This window comes from Onychostruthus taczanowskii, unplaced genomic scaffold, assembly GCF_017590055.1.
Source record: "Onychostruthus taczanowskii isolate IOZ18803 unplaced genomic scaffold, ASM1759005v1 scaffold31, whole genome shotgun sequence".
Taxonomy (NCBI): Eukaryota; Metazoa; Chordata; class Aves; order Passeriformes; family Passeridae; genus Onychostruthus; species Onychostruthus taczanowskii.
The window spans coordinates 4,531,045-4,549,599 of NW_024500461.1; the positions used below are offsets into that span (position 1 = coordinate 4,531,045).

The 18,555-nt window shown below is 37.3% G+C and overlaps 1 protein-coding gene across 11 annotated transcripts in view; it reads right to left on the reverse strand.

Annotated features, from left to right (window-relative positions):
• Nucleotides 1-395: 395 nt before the first annotated feature.
• Nucleotides 396-18,555, reverse strand: part of ATP2B1 (ATPase plasma membrane Ca2+ transporting 1) — a 58,903-nt gene continuing 40,743 nt past the window's right edge. For 5 of the 11 annotated variants that reach the window (XM_041409722.1, XM_041409721.1, XM_041409723.1 and 2 more), the window contains exons 11-22: nt 17,517-17,758; nt 14,575-14,812; nt 13,526-13,705; nt 13,352-13,439; nt 12,847-12,953; nt 11,120-11,311; nt 10,706-10,919; nt 10,364-10,575; nt 8,413-8,520; nt 6,438-6,620; nt 6,020-6,205; nt 396-1,846 (exon numbers count right to left, since the gene is read on the reverse strand). In XM_041409722.1, the coding sequence (XP_041265656.1) occupies nt 1,535-1,846; nt 6,020-6,205; nt 6,438-6,620; nt 8,413-8,520; nt 10,364-10,575; nt 10,706-10,919; nt 11,120-11,311; nt 12,847-12,953; nt 13,352-13,439; nt 13,526-13,705; nt 14,575-14,812; nt 17,517-17,758 (2,262 nt within the window). In that variant the 3' untranslated portion in view covers nt 396-1,534. Of the gene's footprint in view, nt 1,847-5,979; nt 6,206-6,437; nt 6,621-8,412; nt 8,521-10,363; nt 10,576-10,705; nt 10,920-11,119; nt 11,312-12,846; nt 12,954-13,351; nt 13,440-13,525; nt 13,706-14,574; nt 14,813-17,516; nt 17,759-18,555 lie in introns of all 11 variants that reach the window. The other 6 variants (XM_041409726.1, XM_041409730.1, XM_041409729.1 and 3 more) reach the window with 6 other exon arrangements.

An 18,555-nucleotide genomic window follows, 5' to 3' on the forward strand; every position in this document is an offset into this window, starting at 1 on the left:
CAGAGGCAGAGCATGACTTCTTCAGTCAATCTCTAGTCGATCAGTTCTGGTGCATTTCACCTGTGCTTTATGTCAGTTCTCAGTCTCCCTCACTTAAGCAGTCAGAGATACATTTATTACACGGTACTCACAGTAAGTCTCGGAATTTCAGGCAGACCTATTAATTCCCCAGGAGTGTATCCTTTTGGGTCAGCGAAGACTTTTGAGTACCTAAACTTACATTCATTCTGGAGGCAGCCATCATGATATTCCATTTACCCAAAGAGCTATTTGGAGTGGGGCTGTTACCATCTTGAAATTGCAGTTTTAAGATAACCAGTAACACAAAAGAGTACCTTCTGTATTTCCAGTGAAGGAACTGAGAAAAAAAATTCTGTAAGAAACCATTGCTGCAATTTTATTTTAACAAAAGGGCAGATTTATTCATGTTTACAAACAAGTTTCAAAAACAAAAAGGAGAACATGTATGCTACCCACTAACAACCTTTCAAAATGCCAACAGCCCTCATGCTGCATGAAGGATTCTATAGATTAGAAAAAAATCACAGTTCCACTCACAGTTCACCAAGACAGCACTAAACTAACATGATTAGACAAAAACAAAGGACTAAGATTCTGATGTATTTTGATTTAATCCATTTTGCCCGAGATAACAGAAATATTTCAAGCAAGTTCCATCACGTATTGATGTCCTGCATTAAACAATCCTACTAAGTTCTGAACAAAAGTTATTCATTAAGTTTCTCAAAATTTTTAAAAATTAAACAGTTGTTTCAAAACCATTAAGTAGTAAATGTATTTAAGAAACTAATTAGGACAGAGGCCATAACTTCATTAGAACACCACTGCTCATGTTTTTACAAAGCATTAGTGTTATCTATTTGGCTATTAGTAGTAGCAATTTATCTACAATATTTAACAAGGTAAATTGCAGGCAAAATTTAGTACAGTTTCAATAGAAACACCCTTTTCCTGAAAATACAGCAGTATTTGAAGGACTAGTTTTTTTGGTTTTTTTTTGTTTTGTTTTTCGTCTTCTCTGCATCATTTATAAGGAAGCTTCCCATCTATGAACAGGAACAAAAAAGTATCTACAAACCTTGTAAACAGATCTGTATCATTTATAAACATAAATAATCCAAATTATTAACAGCCAACAGCAGAAATTAAAGTATCAATTCAATGATCCAGGGCCTCCTTGCCCTTCCCAGCTTTCCCCTCAGAAAAGGATCATGATAAACTAAAGCTCTGCTAACACACTCTTCAGGACCATTCTTAGTACAACAGATGATCCACAGGTCACTTATGCTGAGTTACTGTTTATCTGTCAGAGTTCATTATTACTCCCACCCCCAGAAAAGCACCCTCCAGTCTGGCAGAAAGCTTTTTTTTAAAAAAATAAATCTACATTCGTACAAGTGTTTCTTCTGTTGAAGTCCAAGACAAGAATATCATCTTGTCCATCATAATGTGTGAAGAGACCCAGTTTCAATTTCTTTACAATGCAGCTAGTGTGTTAACTTTCAGCTTACAATCAGAGTGATGTTTCCAAACTATGTAGTGGGCTCCCTGGGGATGAAGAGGTAGCAGACTTGTTCTTGTCTGTTGTAAGGTGAATTCCACTGTCAACCGCATTGTTATTTCTATTGGGAGAGGGAGGGGGACTAGAGTTGCGTTTTGTTGGAGCATCATCTTCAGCATCAGTATCATCAATAAGGGGAATATGAGGCTCGGAGTCTTCTATTCTAAACTCAGGATGCGTCATAAAATTGTGAATTGAACTTCGTGTCTCAGGTTTCTCTAGCCCCTCGTACAAGGAGCTACGAAATGCATTCACCACTCGGATCTGTAAACAAAGAAAAAGTATTGTTAAAATGCTGCATATTTACTGATAATGGCATGGTTCTTATGAGTTTGAATCCACAAACAGCTAGACATGAGTGAATCAAATTTGTATGATGCAGTGGAACTTGCAATAAACTGTAAAAAATGAAGAGCATTTCAGTAGAGCACTGCCAGTCTACACAGTAGGAATAAAAATTGTGAAAGTACCGCAAAGCTGAAGGGCCCTAAAATTCAGACATGGCACTAGAGTTGTTTAATTATTTAACATGGGCTAAGCATTTTTCAAAAGTGAGGCCAACAAATATTTATTTACTCAAAAATTAAATAAATCTCAGTGAGTGTTTTATTGAATATTTGGGTGAGATTGGAGGGAGGGAAGGAGGGGATAGGCTGAAAATAAGTTAGGGGATAAAAGGGTCACTAATTCTCATGCTAGGAATTAGGATGTCAACTGACTATGAAAAAGCCAAGCAAGTGTAAGCCAATGTCACAATGAACAAACATTTACGAAGTCATGCAAAAAAGGATACCGCTGTAACAGCTGTAAATATTCGAGTATATAGCCATTTTCCACTCTAGAGAAAGCTCCTTAGTGAACAGTGCTTTGGAAACTTAAGACCAGAAGTAGGAAATTGAATACTGTATTGTACAGTACAGTAGCCAGGACAGGCTGTATCTTTGAAGACACTACTTAGGTAGCGCCAAGTATGAGAAAAGCAGGATGATCAGCCTTTGCACGAGTCTTCGATTCACACTGAATTCATGGACACAGTTCCCAGGCTGAGGACTGTTTCGTGTTTTTTTGTTGTTTAATATTTTTTTAATCAGAAAGCTAAGCTAACAGAATTCATAAATAAACCTTTCATAGTTAAAATAGATACAAAACAAAGTACAGCTTTATTTTGCAAATTGTGCACGTCCAGGCTGACTTGAATTTAAGCTTTCCTGACTATTATTTGAAGGATGAAACCAGCTGCCCACACCCCCTTCTCCCATGCCTCGTGGTTCCCTGATCAACCAGAGAAATTGAGGATCCATTCTTGAACTGATAAAACAAGTAAGGTGAGGCAGAAGTGATTCACTCATTTATCCAACACTTTTCCCGAGACACTTTCCCCCTCCTGTTGACTCCTTATTCAATTCTCAACATCCCTACCCTGAGCAAGTCTCCAGCAAAGCAGTGTGAAATAGTGTTAAATACTAAGCAGCAGAGCAACTCCGTAGTAAACAAGAACTTGCTGTTACAAACAGCAAGTCAAATTTAAAGCTTTTTTTAGCGCATCCAAGATGACTTGCTTCAAGCTGAGAAATACATCGTGACTAGTGCTTCCAGAGTTCCTCAACAGAAAAAATAAAGTGACTTCCAGGTGAAGGAATTAAGCTGGAAGGTCAAGCAGATCAAGAGCAGAGACTTCAAAACAGCTAAGATACACCAGGGAAGTTCACTGTAAACAGAGAAGAGCTCCCCAAAAGCAATGTGTTAAATCAAATTGGTTAAATAGAACCACTGCACATGATAAAGTCTCATGTCTCAATTGTGTTCTAGAAGTAGCATCATTTCCCCACCTCTGCACCCTCAGACCACTTGCACAAAGAATTTTACTGCAAAGTGATCATGTCCCCATTTTTATACTACAGGTACATGCTGAGCCAAATTAACCATGGAGGCAAGGGAAGAAGGCACAGGGAATAAGGGGAAACAGGGATGGGGCAACGATTGGGCGGAGGATATAACTACCAGTAAGGGGAGGAGAGAAAAGAGAGTGAATGTACTGGAGAAAAGATTACAACAGCAGCTAGTACTTCACTGTTCATTGCATGAAAAGAATTGAGCATACTGGCAGGGAGTTGACACATTATACGAGGTTTAAATAAGTCCAGCCAGCTGCCTAAACTGGATTGGCACGACCAAGAAAATTGGCAATGACAATACCAGACTGAAAGTTTGCAATGACTTTATACGGCATGTTGCATCCCACTGTGCCATTTATGTGGCAAAATGAAATATGAATGTCTCATGGGACTGTTTGTTCATTGCTTACAGATGAGAATTTAGAACATTAGCAGCAATGAAAAACAATTCTGGCTTAAGAGGACAGCTGTAATTATCATAGAATATGTGCATACCCACAATAAAGGCTTGGTGCCCATGCAGAACGCATACTACACAAGTGGACTAGACACTACAGCAAGGCCAGGACCCTCAAGACTCCAGCCACAAAGGCAGAAATCAAACTTTCAGCATTTTCAAAAGGGAAAATCCAGTGTTTTGAAGGCTCTATTTTCAACCACTCAAGATAATTAAACTAGAGGGATAACTATAAATAAATCATGTAAGTGAGGTGCAAACAGGACAATTTGTTAAGTGTAATTCATACTGTCATCAGGCCCTCCTCATATTAGTACCAGAATAGCAAGGAATGCAGTTGGCACTCCAAATCCTCCTATCCAGATAGCTGCTTAAGAGTTGCAACCTTACTTTATAGGAACTATTTTCCAACAAGCAGCTCCAAAAAAGAGACAATAACACATCTGCTTCCCATTAATCTATATTAGTTCTCAAAAAGCTGCTCTTCTGGAGGGTGTAGCAGAAGGCTGTAATAGTGAGGATAAAAAACTAGTTCTCTGCTATGGTAGCTCTGTATCTGCATTGGTCATTTGATGCAATGAGATGCTGCAGTGCCCAGTAGATTCTGCTCAAATAGCAGCATGGAATGACATTGCTCTCTAGAGAATTCTGAATGTCTAATTAATGTTCTGGAGTGTAGTTAGGGATACAGGTTACTAATTAGCATTTTAACTAGGAGATGCAATCCTGTGCATCCTTAAGTGTTAAATCTACTTTTCATTTTGTGATCTTGAGGCATGCAAATTTGTGAGCCGAGCCTCTCAGTACTACTGCAAGGTAGGGAAATACCTGTCTCGCCACTGAAGAACAAATACAGAGGTAAATACTTGTGTAAGCTCAAACATGAATTCTGGCCAAGCCCAAAAATAATAAAAAAAAAATAACTTTAAAAAAAAAAGTCTGAAGATTTCACCATTTCACTTAAGACAGCTCCTGAAATTAAGGGTCTTCATCCGTCTGGTAATCTGAAAGTTTAAGCAGGGGGGGGAAGGGGGAGAAGAAGCCCTCTCAGAGTTATTTTAAAAAACCAATTATTTAACCCGTCTCTAGGAAGTTAGAGAAGAAAGTTAAACACGTATTAAGATGGAAAGCTCTGAACAAAGATATTGGCTATGAGCATTCAACTACAACTACTATGCATCTTCTGGCTCCAGAGTTTAGGCCTACATCCAAGAGTAAATAAATCTCCAGCCTCTACAGAGAGGAAGGCTGAAACTGAAATGCCACTTAGAGCACAAGATAGAGATGGTAGAATTGAGGTGAGACAAATTTCGCTGTCACTGATGGCTTATGAACTGCTCCCAGAAGAACCTAGAGAGGAAAAAGAACCCTTCAGACTTGAATGAAAGGTTTGCCATTTAATGCTTAATTTTTTTTTTCCTTTTTGTATTAGCTAATTCATATTTCTTCTGACTTGTATGCATTTTAGAAGCCTTGTTTCGCCACCTAAATCCTGATGTTGAAAAAGTTGTTATTCAGTAAATAAGGTCCAATGAAAGCAGAGATTCATAAAGTTCCTTACAGGCTACAAAGAAAATGCATTTAGTGCTCCATGTTCTAACTACATTGATATCTTCAACACACCATTTGATCCAAATCAGCTTGCTTACTTAAGTAATGCTTGTGCTACAGTGCAGGAGATCTATTTTTGTTCACTTGGGTCCATGATCATACAGTTAATTCACTTATTCAATGCATGTCGCCCTAAGAGGCATATACTCGAAAATTTACAACAGTTTTCCCTCTTTATCTTAAAAATCCCTCTGTACACGAATGGATGAAGGCACAGGATGTGCAGGCTCACAGCTTTCGCATTAAAGTGTTTTGTTGAAACTGTTCCACCTGTTCTCAGCCCTCTAAGAAAAAAAAGTCTTGAGGACTCCACTTTGTGGAAGAGCTCTATAAAAGCCTGAACGATGATTTTAAGTACTAAGGAGAAAATGAGAAACGTTAGGTACGTGAATTAGGAAATGTTAATTTCATGCACTTTAGGAACACACACTCACACCCCACAGTAGTAGAAGCAGTAGTAGAGGAAAACACTACATGTGTAGGGGTAGAAATATTTGTTACATCATGGTGCTGGCTGGCGATGGAGGGTTGCCGCCTTAGAGCCCCCTGAATGGTACTTCCACTCTGGAAAGCATTCACTACATCCATCTGCAAGGAATCAGAGATTGTGACAGCTTGCTCAGCAAGAGAGAGAGAGAACAAGAGAAAGGACCATCCCATCTATAACACACAAAAAGTAAAGAAAAAAAAGGCACTTTTTAAAAACAGAGCAGATAAACAGGCAAGAGTTGCATTTAAAGCTGAAGAGAACAGAGGACCCTGAGGGATTACACATCCATCCATACCCCCTTTTGACAGTCTCAGTCACACCAGTTAGAACAGCCACCTTAGTCAAAAATGGAGAAATTTCCCTCATAACACCCATTGCATCCTACCTTTTTCAAGACCATACCTGAGTTTGTATCCTGTTTAGGCCCCTAAACCACAAGATCTGACCACGACGCAATTCCCTCTCAGCATGATCAATCTCCTCTACATCTTCTGCTAGTTCTTCTTCAGGAATTTCTTCCTTTTGTGTTCCATGACCCGCTTCTTTAAGGAATTTCAGTCGGCTGGTTGGAATTGTTGAAATCAACTAACAGTGGATGAAATACATACATCAGGACTATTCTTTGTTTAACAACAACAAAAAAATGAGTAATACCAGTCTTAAGGCTTAACAGATATCCTGCATACAATTAGCAAAGTTGAAAAACTAAATTACATAGACAGGATGAGTGCATCAGTGTAAAACAATCACCCCAGCTGAATAGATGCAAAGCTGTGAATATACTTACTACCTCAACCAAGGTGCGAAATTAAACTTGGACTACAAAACAGCCTTGCCAGGGACAAAGAATTCCACATTAACATTACTTGACAATGCCAGGATGAGCAGTACTGAAGCTACAAAAGCCATTAATTCTGTAGATTGTACTTGTATCTAGAGCTTATAGTTTCATCAGTTTGATCAGCATGACGTGTCACCTCAAGTGGGACCTCCATCACCTAAAGTAACCACAATTAATTCAGAAACACAGAAGAGACATTCATTCATTCATTTGTGACCTGGGAGATATCAATCCATTCCCAAGGCAAGTGATGTTTCTGAAATTTTATGTATCTCAGGCTGTTACTTTGTTACTTGGTGTATAGCAATTTATATATCTTAAACAAAAGCTAAGTGTGGTTAAGGGGAGTCATCTTTTGGTACATTATATCTAGCACGTTCAGATCAATTCCAAGACTGCTTTCCTTGATCATCACAAACCTAGAAGACCATTTCTGCAGCTGCAGAGGAAAAAAGTCTGCTCCAAAAGCAAGATAAACAGCCCTTTATGCTGAAACTGCTACTGTGAATGCTCTCAGCTCACACTTCAGTTTCTATTATTCTCAGAAAATTAAAGCTCTTTGACTTTAATGAGATGCTAGAGCAGCATGAATGGCAGTAGGGAAGCTTTGCCCTTGCAAGATACTTTGGGTCAAAGGTATTTCAAGCCATCTTGATTCTCTTCTAGGAGTCACCTCAGAGTGATTCTATTTGATTTTTTTAAATAATTAATTTTCTAGAGAACCTTGTTAAAAAGCTTAGTCCCTTTTAGAAAACATGTCTATACATGTATTTACAACTAAAATTCATCCTACCAATTTTATGGTGAAACATGAAGTGTCTTTTACTTAGTGGAAGGAAAGAAACTGTAATGGAAAACTCTTCATGTGGTATGAAAAGTTTAGACAACTATGTCATTAAATAATAGAAAACTCTGTAGCTATAAGGTTTCATGTAAATAAGCTTGCTGCTTACAAGCAGTTGTGCATGCAATAGTAATGACACTCTGGGGGGAGGGGAAAGGAAATAAAAGTCCAAATGTAATGGCTTACTAAGTGGGAAGACTAAATAAAGATTAAAGAGAAAGGCAGTTTGAGTTTTGCTGCATTTCTTGCTACTCCAGGTTTTTAAATCAAGAAAATACTGTCAAATTTTGCAATTCTGATTTTTCAAGAAAACCTTTAAGCACCAAGTTAAATATATTTTAACATTATCACGTTCATTGCATGTTGTATTCTTACCACATTTTCTGGTACTCATATCTGGCTGAAGATACAATTTCATATTGCAAAGGTAACTACAGCTGCTTCTAGCTAAAACTGCTAAACAAACCAGCCACAGGATCTAGTTATGAAACGTTAATAACTGACCCACTCTGAGGAAGGAATATTCTATATTTATTGAACAAGTCAACTGTAATTAATATTTACTGTTAGTCTTCATATATTCATATAGTCCACTTGAAAGATCTGAATGCTAAAGACAGTGTGTTTGTTTTTTCCATTTAAAGTATACTGTTGCAAGTAGATATTTGGCATTTTGAAAAATCCTAGTTTACCTGGCCCCAAAGTAGTGTGCCCATGCCCAGGAAAATGGACCACAGCCACTGTTCAACTGAGAGTTCTGAGCAACTGAAAGGCTTTCCACCAAACTGCACAATAATGATCTGTGGAGAAAAACACAATTAAACATGTATCAGTGACCTGTTACTAGAAAATTCCCTAATGCTTAAAGATCACAACAGACTGCTTTGCAAGAGAACATGGGATTTCCCATCTTCCTTTCATTGTCTCAGCAGTTTGAACAAATTTCCAAACCTATGCCATATTCTTCCACTTTTCAGCATTTCAAGAACTACCCATTCATTCTTCAAATGTCACACTCATGAAAACTTGCTGACTCCTCAATTTTGCTTGAAGTTTTTTCCCTTCATTTCACAATTGCAGCATGTATTTGATGCTACAAATGTACAGTGATTACTTTTGCTTTGAACACCCATCTTGGAACTAGGTCCAAGATTCATAAACTTACAATAATGGAATTCATAGATCCATAAGACATGAAAAATCTCAGAAGTAATTCTACAGGATATTACTACGTATCCTGTCAGTGTTAAATATCAGACTTTAAATCATCACATGTAGTAAATCTTGGGGGAAGGGGGTAGGGATCTCAAAAGCTAAATTAAATGAGCTCCTACTGCCTTAGCTATTACAACAAGCTGTATGGGCCCTAATGAGCAAGCTATCCCTCTGCATAGGAATTATATGCATGGAAATCTGCCCTGGAGAATCAACAATTCAAAGCAGCAGGGCAGGAATGAAAAGGAGACAGTGTCCATTGACCATTAAGTAGGACACCTGACAGCTGAAAAAGCAAAGAGTATCTTCTGTTATTAACTCTGAATAAAACACTGATATAACAAATCAGGAATTGGGAAGGCATTCAGTCTGCCAAATTTATAAAGGGAACAAACACAGTGGCAGTCAGAAGTAATTTCTAGATGTTTGGCTTGGTTGCACAACAACAGTCAATCTGCTGCATTCATAACCCCAAAAATAAGAGCAGTTTCTGAAGAAGTGTCATCTATAAAAATCTAAACCTAAGAGAGTAAGGTCCCTGACTTAATGTGAAGCAGCAGGGCACACATTTCCAGTGCTTGAACTGATCAACTTCATGAATTATCAAGTCTAAGGAGAAATTTAATATGTAGGTTATATATCCCAAATTAACCCAAAATGAAAATGTGTACTGAAATTAAGTAGTACACTGATTTGTTCTTCTGACTAATTAAAGTGAAGGCTATTTAGAGGGTGAAAATAGTTCTTGTAAACTATTTTCTGTAGATTCAGTTTTAATTTGGTGTTTCTCAACACCAGTATGTGAACCCAATCAACTGAAGATCATTTCCTTTGTTAACATGCACTGAGTTAACTAACTAGCTTTTATGAGTTCCCCTATGTGCTGGAACAGAAGGACCCTAGACATCAGGGTTTTTTCACTTAAAACAGCACCTCTACAATATATACCAGTAGGTACCACTGGCTCCTGCACCAGTAAGGTACAAACTGATACTTAATTTTCTAATGCTTATTCATGCCCTAATCTCATTAAGAAAATAAAAGAAGTCATTCTTTTTCTATAATTGTTTAAATGGATTCTCATTCAGATATACAGGTAGATGTTATAAGATTTAGGGGCAATGCGTGAATGAACAGATGACACATATAACTTCATATTTTGCCAATAGATTAAAATACTAAGATAAAATTGAAGAAGTTGAAAATTCAAAAGGTAACTACAAATACTTTTACACAAATACAGCATTCCAGCATTGCCACCTTCAAAGAGGTTTGAAAACTCCATCAAGCTGCACTTACAACTTACTTATTGTGTGCTTGACCCTGAAGGTTTTCCATATTGCAGAAATTAGATCTCTGGCACTAGCTGATTGGCATTTCCATGGTAAGCAAGTACATCAGTGCAGTACCCTCCAAGAATCTGCTTACCTGCACAACGAATGTCCCCAGCACAATAGAACAGAAGATAGCGTTGTTAAAGATTCCTTCAAAAACATTTCTTTCACCATGAATCTTTCGGGCATTGATTTCATTAAAAAGCTGCATCATCACAAATGTATTAAATACTATAGTATAATGCTCTGAAGGAGGAGCATGCAGAGGTGCATTTCTTCCACTATCTATATCAAAAATTTTCTCACCTGTATATAAAAGATATTTATGAACAGCTTGATTAGTGTCTTTACACACACACTACAGCAAAAAATTAGTTTTAAAAAACCACCTCTCTACAACATTCAGAATAACTTTGTAAAGCCTCAGTATTCTTACCAGCAAACAGGAGCGTGAAGACCACTACAAGCTGGTAGAACGCATGACCCAAAATGTTCTTCATCATTGTACGAGAAATCAAAGGTTTGTTTCTACCATAAGGCTTCCGCAGCAGAAGAGCTTCGGTGGGTGGTTCTGTTGCCAGGGCAAGAGAAGCTAATGTGTCCATTATGAGATTTACCCACAGCATCTGCACAGCTTTAAGTGGAGAATCCTACAAAAATAGATACACAAACACTTCAATAGAAGTGCAGAAATTACAGCTGTTAAAGGCATCTATTATACAATATCAACATGTTCTGAAGAGCATTATGATCTTGGACTACTGTTTAAGTGAAAGTTTGAACTCAAGAATTAATCAATCATGACTCTTCCAACCTTTATTATCTGAAACAATTCCCCACTGGTACGTACTTGTGTTATGCATGCTCCTGTAAAAGCAACAATTACTGCTACTACATTGACAGTAAGTTGGAACTGAAGAAATTTGGAGATGCTGTCATAGACATTTCGTCCCCACATAACTGCTTTAACAATACTGGTGAAGTTGTCGTCTGTAAGGATAATATCAGAAGCTTCTTTAGCTACGTCTGTTCCAGCAATACCCTGATAGAAAAAGAAAAACATTATGAAATATAATAGGATGCACTGACTTTTTATGACAAAAGCTCTTATGTCTTTGGTCAGCATTCATTTGGATCTGAAGGACTCCTTTAATGTAAGTATATAAAGCCGATTGAAACAAGTTCTACTTGAAAGTCTTGGGAAAATGAAAACAAAGTAATGATCTCTTTAAAATAAAGACCTTAATATAAATTTGGACCTTACTATAAATTTGAGAGCTGACAGTAAAGACAGATTAAGTTCTCCCAAAGAAATGTTACTGAACCCTGTTCAAGCTGAAGGCCACCAGATGGTGCAGTGCTACAGTTTAAACTCTGCCCTAATTATTTTGTTGTATGGATTCCAGCAGCAGGCAATGTGCTTGCAACACAGTAGGACGATAAACACTACCAAAAACCTTTTGCAGAAAGCCATTAGCATTGAACAGTAGACGATGCAATGTCACTGCATATGCATTGCAAAGCAACATGACATTCTTAAAATTTAAGCACCTCTAGTCTCCTACAGTACCCAAACAGCTGTGTTCTGTGTAATGATGCCTGAAGACAACTACTTCAAAAAAATCTCAATTTTTCTTTTGGCATTCCAAATCCACTAACTCAATAGCAAATTTAATGATCCCTATTCTTTATATATTATTTTGTCAAGGAAATGAGTCACCTGCACAGCTATGTGTACACCTTAAAAAGTACCTTTAGAAATCAAATGGTATATTTTAAGTGCTATTTAGGTAAACAGTTAGAGAAGATAGTTCCTTACGTAGATGAACACAGACAGCAACTGCAGGAAACACTCAAAACAGACAAACAAATCTGCCCCTGACAGTGGCAACTACAGCAGCTATACAAAGATACTTGTTACAACAAGACTGGTACAGTCCAGAGAACATTTCATATGTAGCTGTCAAATTTTTAAGTTAAGTTTTTGAAAAAAGCTCCTTAAGAATGATATAAAATCTCTTTCCCATCTTTTGTCTCACGAGTAGAATCTGAGTCAGTGTTTCTTTTTCTGCATATGGTATAGGAGAGTGTGGTCTTCATTTTTTCTTTCCTTTCAATTGCTTTAAGACTACAGTGAGCTGCCATGACCAAAGTCTATCAGTCTTTAAGACTGAGGAGGAATCCTGTGGCAAAAGGAAGCTTGAGGAATCTGTCTTGCTCTGTGTCTTGAAAGAAAGCTGAAGCCCACATACTCAAAGCATGAGTCTATTCAGTATAAGCACTTAAAAGCCAAGACACTGTTTGGCAGCCATGTGAAAGGGTAGCTGAGAAAGCCATGTAATCTAACAAATCATCCAGACAAATGCAGATCCTACACTATCATAAAATGCTGTTGGCTTCAATTGTACTTCAGATGTACAAGATATGGCCTCCAAAGCCATTTTGAACATCATAATGAAAGAGACTGCCAGTTGGTCTCCCTGTTTGTGTCCATGAAACAAGGATCTTTAATCTGAAGTGAGTGGATAAATCATTGATAAAATACTGAGGATGTAAAAAAAAAAAAAAAACTCCTACCATAGCAAATCCAACATCTGCCTTCTTCAAAGCTGGACCATCATTGGTACCATCACCAGTTACTGCTACAACTTGCCTCTGATCAAAGACAGTGCTGTCAATTATACCTAAAATAAAATGACATACAAGTGTTACAGTTCTAAATTAACACAGAAAAGACTTAGTCTGAAAGAGAAACCCAGTTTTTGTCTTTATCAGTCATAAAACAAAAAAAACAAACAACAACCAAAAAAAAAAAAAAAAACAAAACAAAACAAAACAAAAACAAAAAACCCAAAAAACCAAAAACACAAAACCAAAAAAAAACCAACCCAAACAAACAAAAAGAACAGTCACCAAAATAGTTCTCATTTGGTCCATCTCTCAAGCATAAAAGAAAAAAATCAGTTGGAAACAACTTCACAGACATTTCCCATTGTTCAAGTGCTATTTGTTTTTCTCCTAGAAGCACAGGGGGGAAAAAAAAATCTAGCTTTACTTAGAAGCTCAGAGTATTTTTACCCACCTTTAACTAGAGTGTGTTTGTCAGTGGGAGAAGATCTTGCAAGAACACGAAGCTTTGGCCAAATTTTATCTATTCGCTCTTGCTCAATCTGCAGAAAGAGCATGGGTCAAATTTTACACATGTATGAGACTTAGACTATCTGTTGATCTACTTGGTGAGAGTCAGCATGCTTACCTCTCCTTTTTCATTGCGTATTCTCCTGTTAAAGTCTTTGCCCTCTAAACACAGGAAGTCTTCACCAGGATTCAGAATTCCACATTTCAATGCAATAGCACGAGCAGTGTTAATGTTATCACCAGTGACCATACGTACAGTTATGCCTGCACGTTGACACTTTTTTATTGCATCAGGTACCTGTAAGCAAGAAAAAAACCCCACAGGCTCAGAGACTGTTTAGTTTAATAAATCTAGACATGTGAGTGAAAGGAATGTTTATGGCTCAGTACAGGATAACTGTTATTTTAAAATGAAGACTGTAGTTATGGAACATTAAAAAAAAAATTAAGTAGCATACCACAGTTCTTTTCCTAAAAACCACACAAATTACAATTCTGGCAAGAGACTTGTGCCACTGCTATGTCTGTTCCCCTCCCTCCTGCAATTTTTCAAATACTGCAGTATTGAAAAGACCACAAAAATCCTCATAACATATTAGGCTGTACTGACTACTTGCATTTTATTTATGATTATGTGAAATAAACTACAGCTCATACCCCACTACTTCAACAATAACTTTTACTGTGAAGTGACAATAGTGCAGCCCCAATTTCACACATGCATGCAGCATAAAAGCTTTCACTATTGAAAAACATTACACCTCAACCACAAGCCATACTTCTTGCCCTCAGTTCTCAGGTGACAAGCTCAGCTCTCTCCATCATTTCCCATGAGAAGCTGGTAACAAGCTCAATGGCTAATCTTATCCAAATCAAAAGCCCTATCCAAGTGGTAAAACAATAACAAATTGTTTCATTTACTGAGATCCCGCACAGTAAGTACCTTAAGTTATTAGTTTGTACAGAGCTTCAGTAACACAGCATAAGTGACATTAAGTAGTTTTAATCTGCTTTTACAGCTCCATTAACTTTCCCTTCAAGAAATTAGATTTTCATTTATTAACTATGCTTAAGGCATACAACAGCAGTTCAGTTCCTAGTACTCTGCATGATGAAAAGCACGAATCCCATGTAACAGAATCACTGCAGCTCAGCTGGTGACCCTACCTCAGGTCTCACAGGATCTTCTATCCCAACAACAGCGATGCATGTCAGCCCAGTAATGATATCATTTTCATTGTCCCACTCTGGCTCAGGCTCCCCTGCTGGGAAGTCTCTGAATGCCAGGCAGATGGTTCTGAGACCTTCAGAAGCCATTGGCTCAATTACAGTTTTCACAATATCATCTCGGTCCCTAGGTCTAAATACCTTTGGTTCTCCATTAGCACTCAGTATTTTGAAGCACCTGAAAAGAAAGGTTTAAAGCGTTAATCAATTTTTAACCAGAAGTTCAACTCACTCTTTAGCTTATCAGTCAGCTCCTGCAAGTTTCTATAAGCTGTGTTTGGCTAGGCTCAAACACACGGGCACAATACTCCAGTAGGGGTATATCTATGGTAATCTTCTTCAAATGCACTTTCTTCAGCTGCAAAACATACTTTCTGTAGAAAGTTAAACTGAGCCAATCATCCTAGGATGAAAGTAATGCCTGACCACTTTCACATACAAACATCAGCTACCTCCCAGAGGTATCCATTTCTCCATTGTATGTAATCAGACTGGCGTCTGCACTGTTTGAGTCAGGCAATCCAGTTTCAAGCTCAGCAAAATAATCCCACCTTGTTACCAGCAATACAGTTTCAGAAGTAAGCGCACTTTCAGAACACGCATGAGCTGCTTGAACAGCTGCAAGCATTAAACCTAAAGCACTATCAGCAAACTTAGGTACTGCTACCCTTAAGAACAAAAAAGTTCACAGCCCTTCCCCTTCCCCAATTTAGGGCAGAGAATTCAGAGAGCATCTGGTAGGTGAGGCAATGTGAAATATTAAATGAAAAACAAATATGCAAACTGATTAAAATGTTTGTATAGGAGACTAGATTCACCACTATGCACTCTAGCATTTCAATACGTGCTCTCCTAATTGTGTTTCTTCATGCCAAAGATGCCACTGCTTTCACAGAGAGAGAGCATATATACTTTATTAATATTGATGCCATGAATACAACACTACCAATGATTTTGAACAAGAAATTAAATCTTGCTCATGTGTTCTTTACAAAGTTTTGCCATAAAGTAACACTATTATCCATTAGTTTTACAAATTAGTACTACTACAGCACCAGAAAAAAAATAATTCAATACTTCCATTAAATATCAAATTCAGACCTTGCAGAGCTGCAAAGATGACAAGTGTTACAGTTAAGTGTATAGTCCAAGGATTCAGGGAATTCCCTAAAAGTTTTCACCTCATACGAAAAAATTAAAATGAAGCAGTCCCTTAGAGGGACATTCATATAATAACTGAAATTTGAAGTCTATATGATTTTTTTACTTATCTGTTAAAATGTCAGCAATCATTAAGGATATCTAGTGTTAGATGCAGTCATAAGGTTGGTGACAAATTTAAACATTCCAAAATGACTAAATACACATAAATAAATTCTATGCAAAACCACACTGGAACTCACTTCAAAGATGTGACTTAGTGATAAGGAAAGAAAAAAGAAAATGCTCTACCTGCAAATGTTTCTGCATTACTTGTGACTCATTTGTATCTTATAAATGTTCGTGTTTAAGTTTTAGTATAAGTGAAGTTATATATGTTACAATAGAGAAGGAGCAGCACAACTGACAAACCAGATTACAGGTACTGCACAGGAAGCAGATTATGATGGCTAAATCTTTGTCCTATTCAGTGCATACTCTGAAGCAGTTTCCTATTTGGACACTATTCCTATAATATCCAAATCAGTCTAGGTTTTCTTCTTCTTTGTCAAATGCCCTTATTATCTATTTTGTTATTTCAGTTACTAAGTCAAGTGGACTACATGAGTCTGGGATGACTGAGTTCTAGTAACTTCTACAGTTCAGTTGTCCAGCATTATAAGTTAAAAAATACCTCAGAAGGTGGAAGTAATGTGAACATAGGCACATCTATTAATTGATAAGGTTTGCCTTAAAATGTAGCTATGCAAAAAAATTTCAAGTTTCATAACAAGAGTCCTTTAAAGACTGACATTTTGTTCTCAGCACAAAAGCTGAGGAGAAGGAAGAGCTCATGTTTTTTCTTTAGTACATTAGTAACTTCCTAGGTAACGATTTGGGAAGCTATTAACAAGCAAAAAAACTAAATTTGACTGATGAATATAATCTATGCGCTACCCAGACTAGAAACAGTTTGACATCAGAACCAAAACAGGCATGGCTACCAGCTGCTGTTTCTAGTGAACAAGATGCCTACATATTTGAGTCTCTTCTACCTAGTTAGGAGTTACCACAGCTAACTTCACACCTATAAAGGTTTGTCCCAGTGGTACCTAATCGCTCACTAAGTCTAATCTCATCCTAATAAATCCTTTCTAGGTGGGCAGATGGATAAGGAAGCAATTGCTTTGTCACATTAAAACCCCTCAAGCTGCTCGAACTTTCAAGTTCAACCTCCTGTTAAAATGATCGACTTCAACAGAAAGATGCACAGTCTAAACAGTAATATGCTAAAAATAATCACTTTTCAAAGGTACAAGCCCTTCCTGGAATTTAGGCATATCAACTGATGGGACTTTACTGTAAGATAGGTGAGCATTTTGATCAACCACACCTAAAAGTAAAATAGTTTAACTAAAGCATGAGACCATCTCTTTCTTTTTTCTTTTGTTTTGAGGGGTAGGGCTGGGGTGTTTGAAGTAAAGCAACTAAAGTGCTAATGGCCCATCTTACTGTAGAAAGTCCAACAACTGAAAGAGACAAGCTGTGAAGCTGCAGTCACAAGGGTGTAGGACTGCAAGGGTATTGGGTATAGAACTACCTGTGATTAGATTGACAAGTATTCCACAGACCATGTCTGTCATGCTAAACAACAAACAATGCTGTTTAGCATGCCAGTATCTCCACCTATCACAACATTTAGCAAAAGTTAAGTGCTGAATCATAGTAGTAGTTGTTCTTACTTTTTAAGAACTATCTCAGAGGCACCTTTACTGAATATCCGGAAACTGCCATCAGAGTTTTTCAACACAGTACTCATCGATTTTCTAACAGAGTTGAAGGTGTACACTTTGTACAAATCCTCTTCTGGTATCTCATTTCTTACATCCTGATAATCACGTTTTAAATCCAAGAGCAATCCCAGCAAGGCACATTCAGTTTTATTTCCAACATGACGCGGTAGGCCACCTTCCTTTTCAGGAGGCTGCAAGAAGAACAAGAGCCATCACTGATTAGGTTAACTGATAAAACACTGAAGCACAGCACTTAGAACACAAGGAAGGACAAGCTTAGTTCTGGGATGGGGAGGTTTTCTTTTTCAGTAATTACTTCATAAATTCCTATGAGTCATAATCCAAAGTCATACTGCTGCTTTTTAAAAGTAACTTCTGTACCTATTTAGGATCTTTCAATCCTTCAGAAATAACCCATTAAGTTTGTATCAATCCCAACATGACCTTTCTAAAAGACATTTTCCATTACTTTAAATATTTATCTGATCAATTGAGTGTAGACCATGAACAATTGTTTAGGATTTTAAAAGTACAGATAAGTTCACATATACTGACTTCAGCAAGCTAAATGGCATTATTTCTGCTAAATTAAAGTATCCTCTCCTGTAATAAAGACTATGACCACATCACCTGTTAGCCTTCTTCTGAACAAACTAAGTCTTTAAGCTTCTTAAGTCTCACTACAAGTTCTGTTTTCCAGGCCATGGCCTATTTAACTTGAAAGAGTTCAGAAACAAGTTTCCAATCCTTTAATACCAGAAAAAAGTTTCTTATCTCAACAATGTGGGATATGCACATACTAGTCCTATCAACAAAGAAGTATTTCTCTCAAAATATTTGAGTTTATATACTCAAAACACTACAGTATTTTTTGCAGCAAAATATGGAAAAGCACTTTCTTCATCTGACATGTCTCAGGTGGCTAGAACTGAAATACATTAATCATAAATCAGTGGTCCATTTTCATTGTTCAGAGCTGCAAGATTTT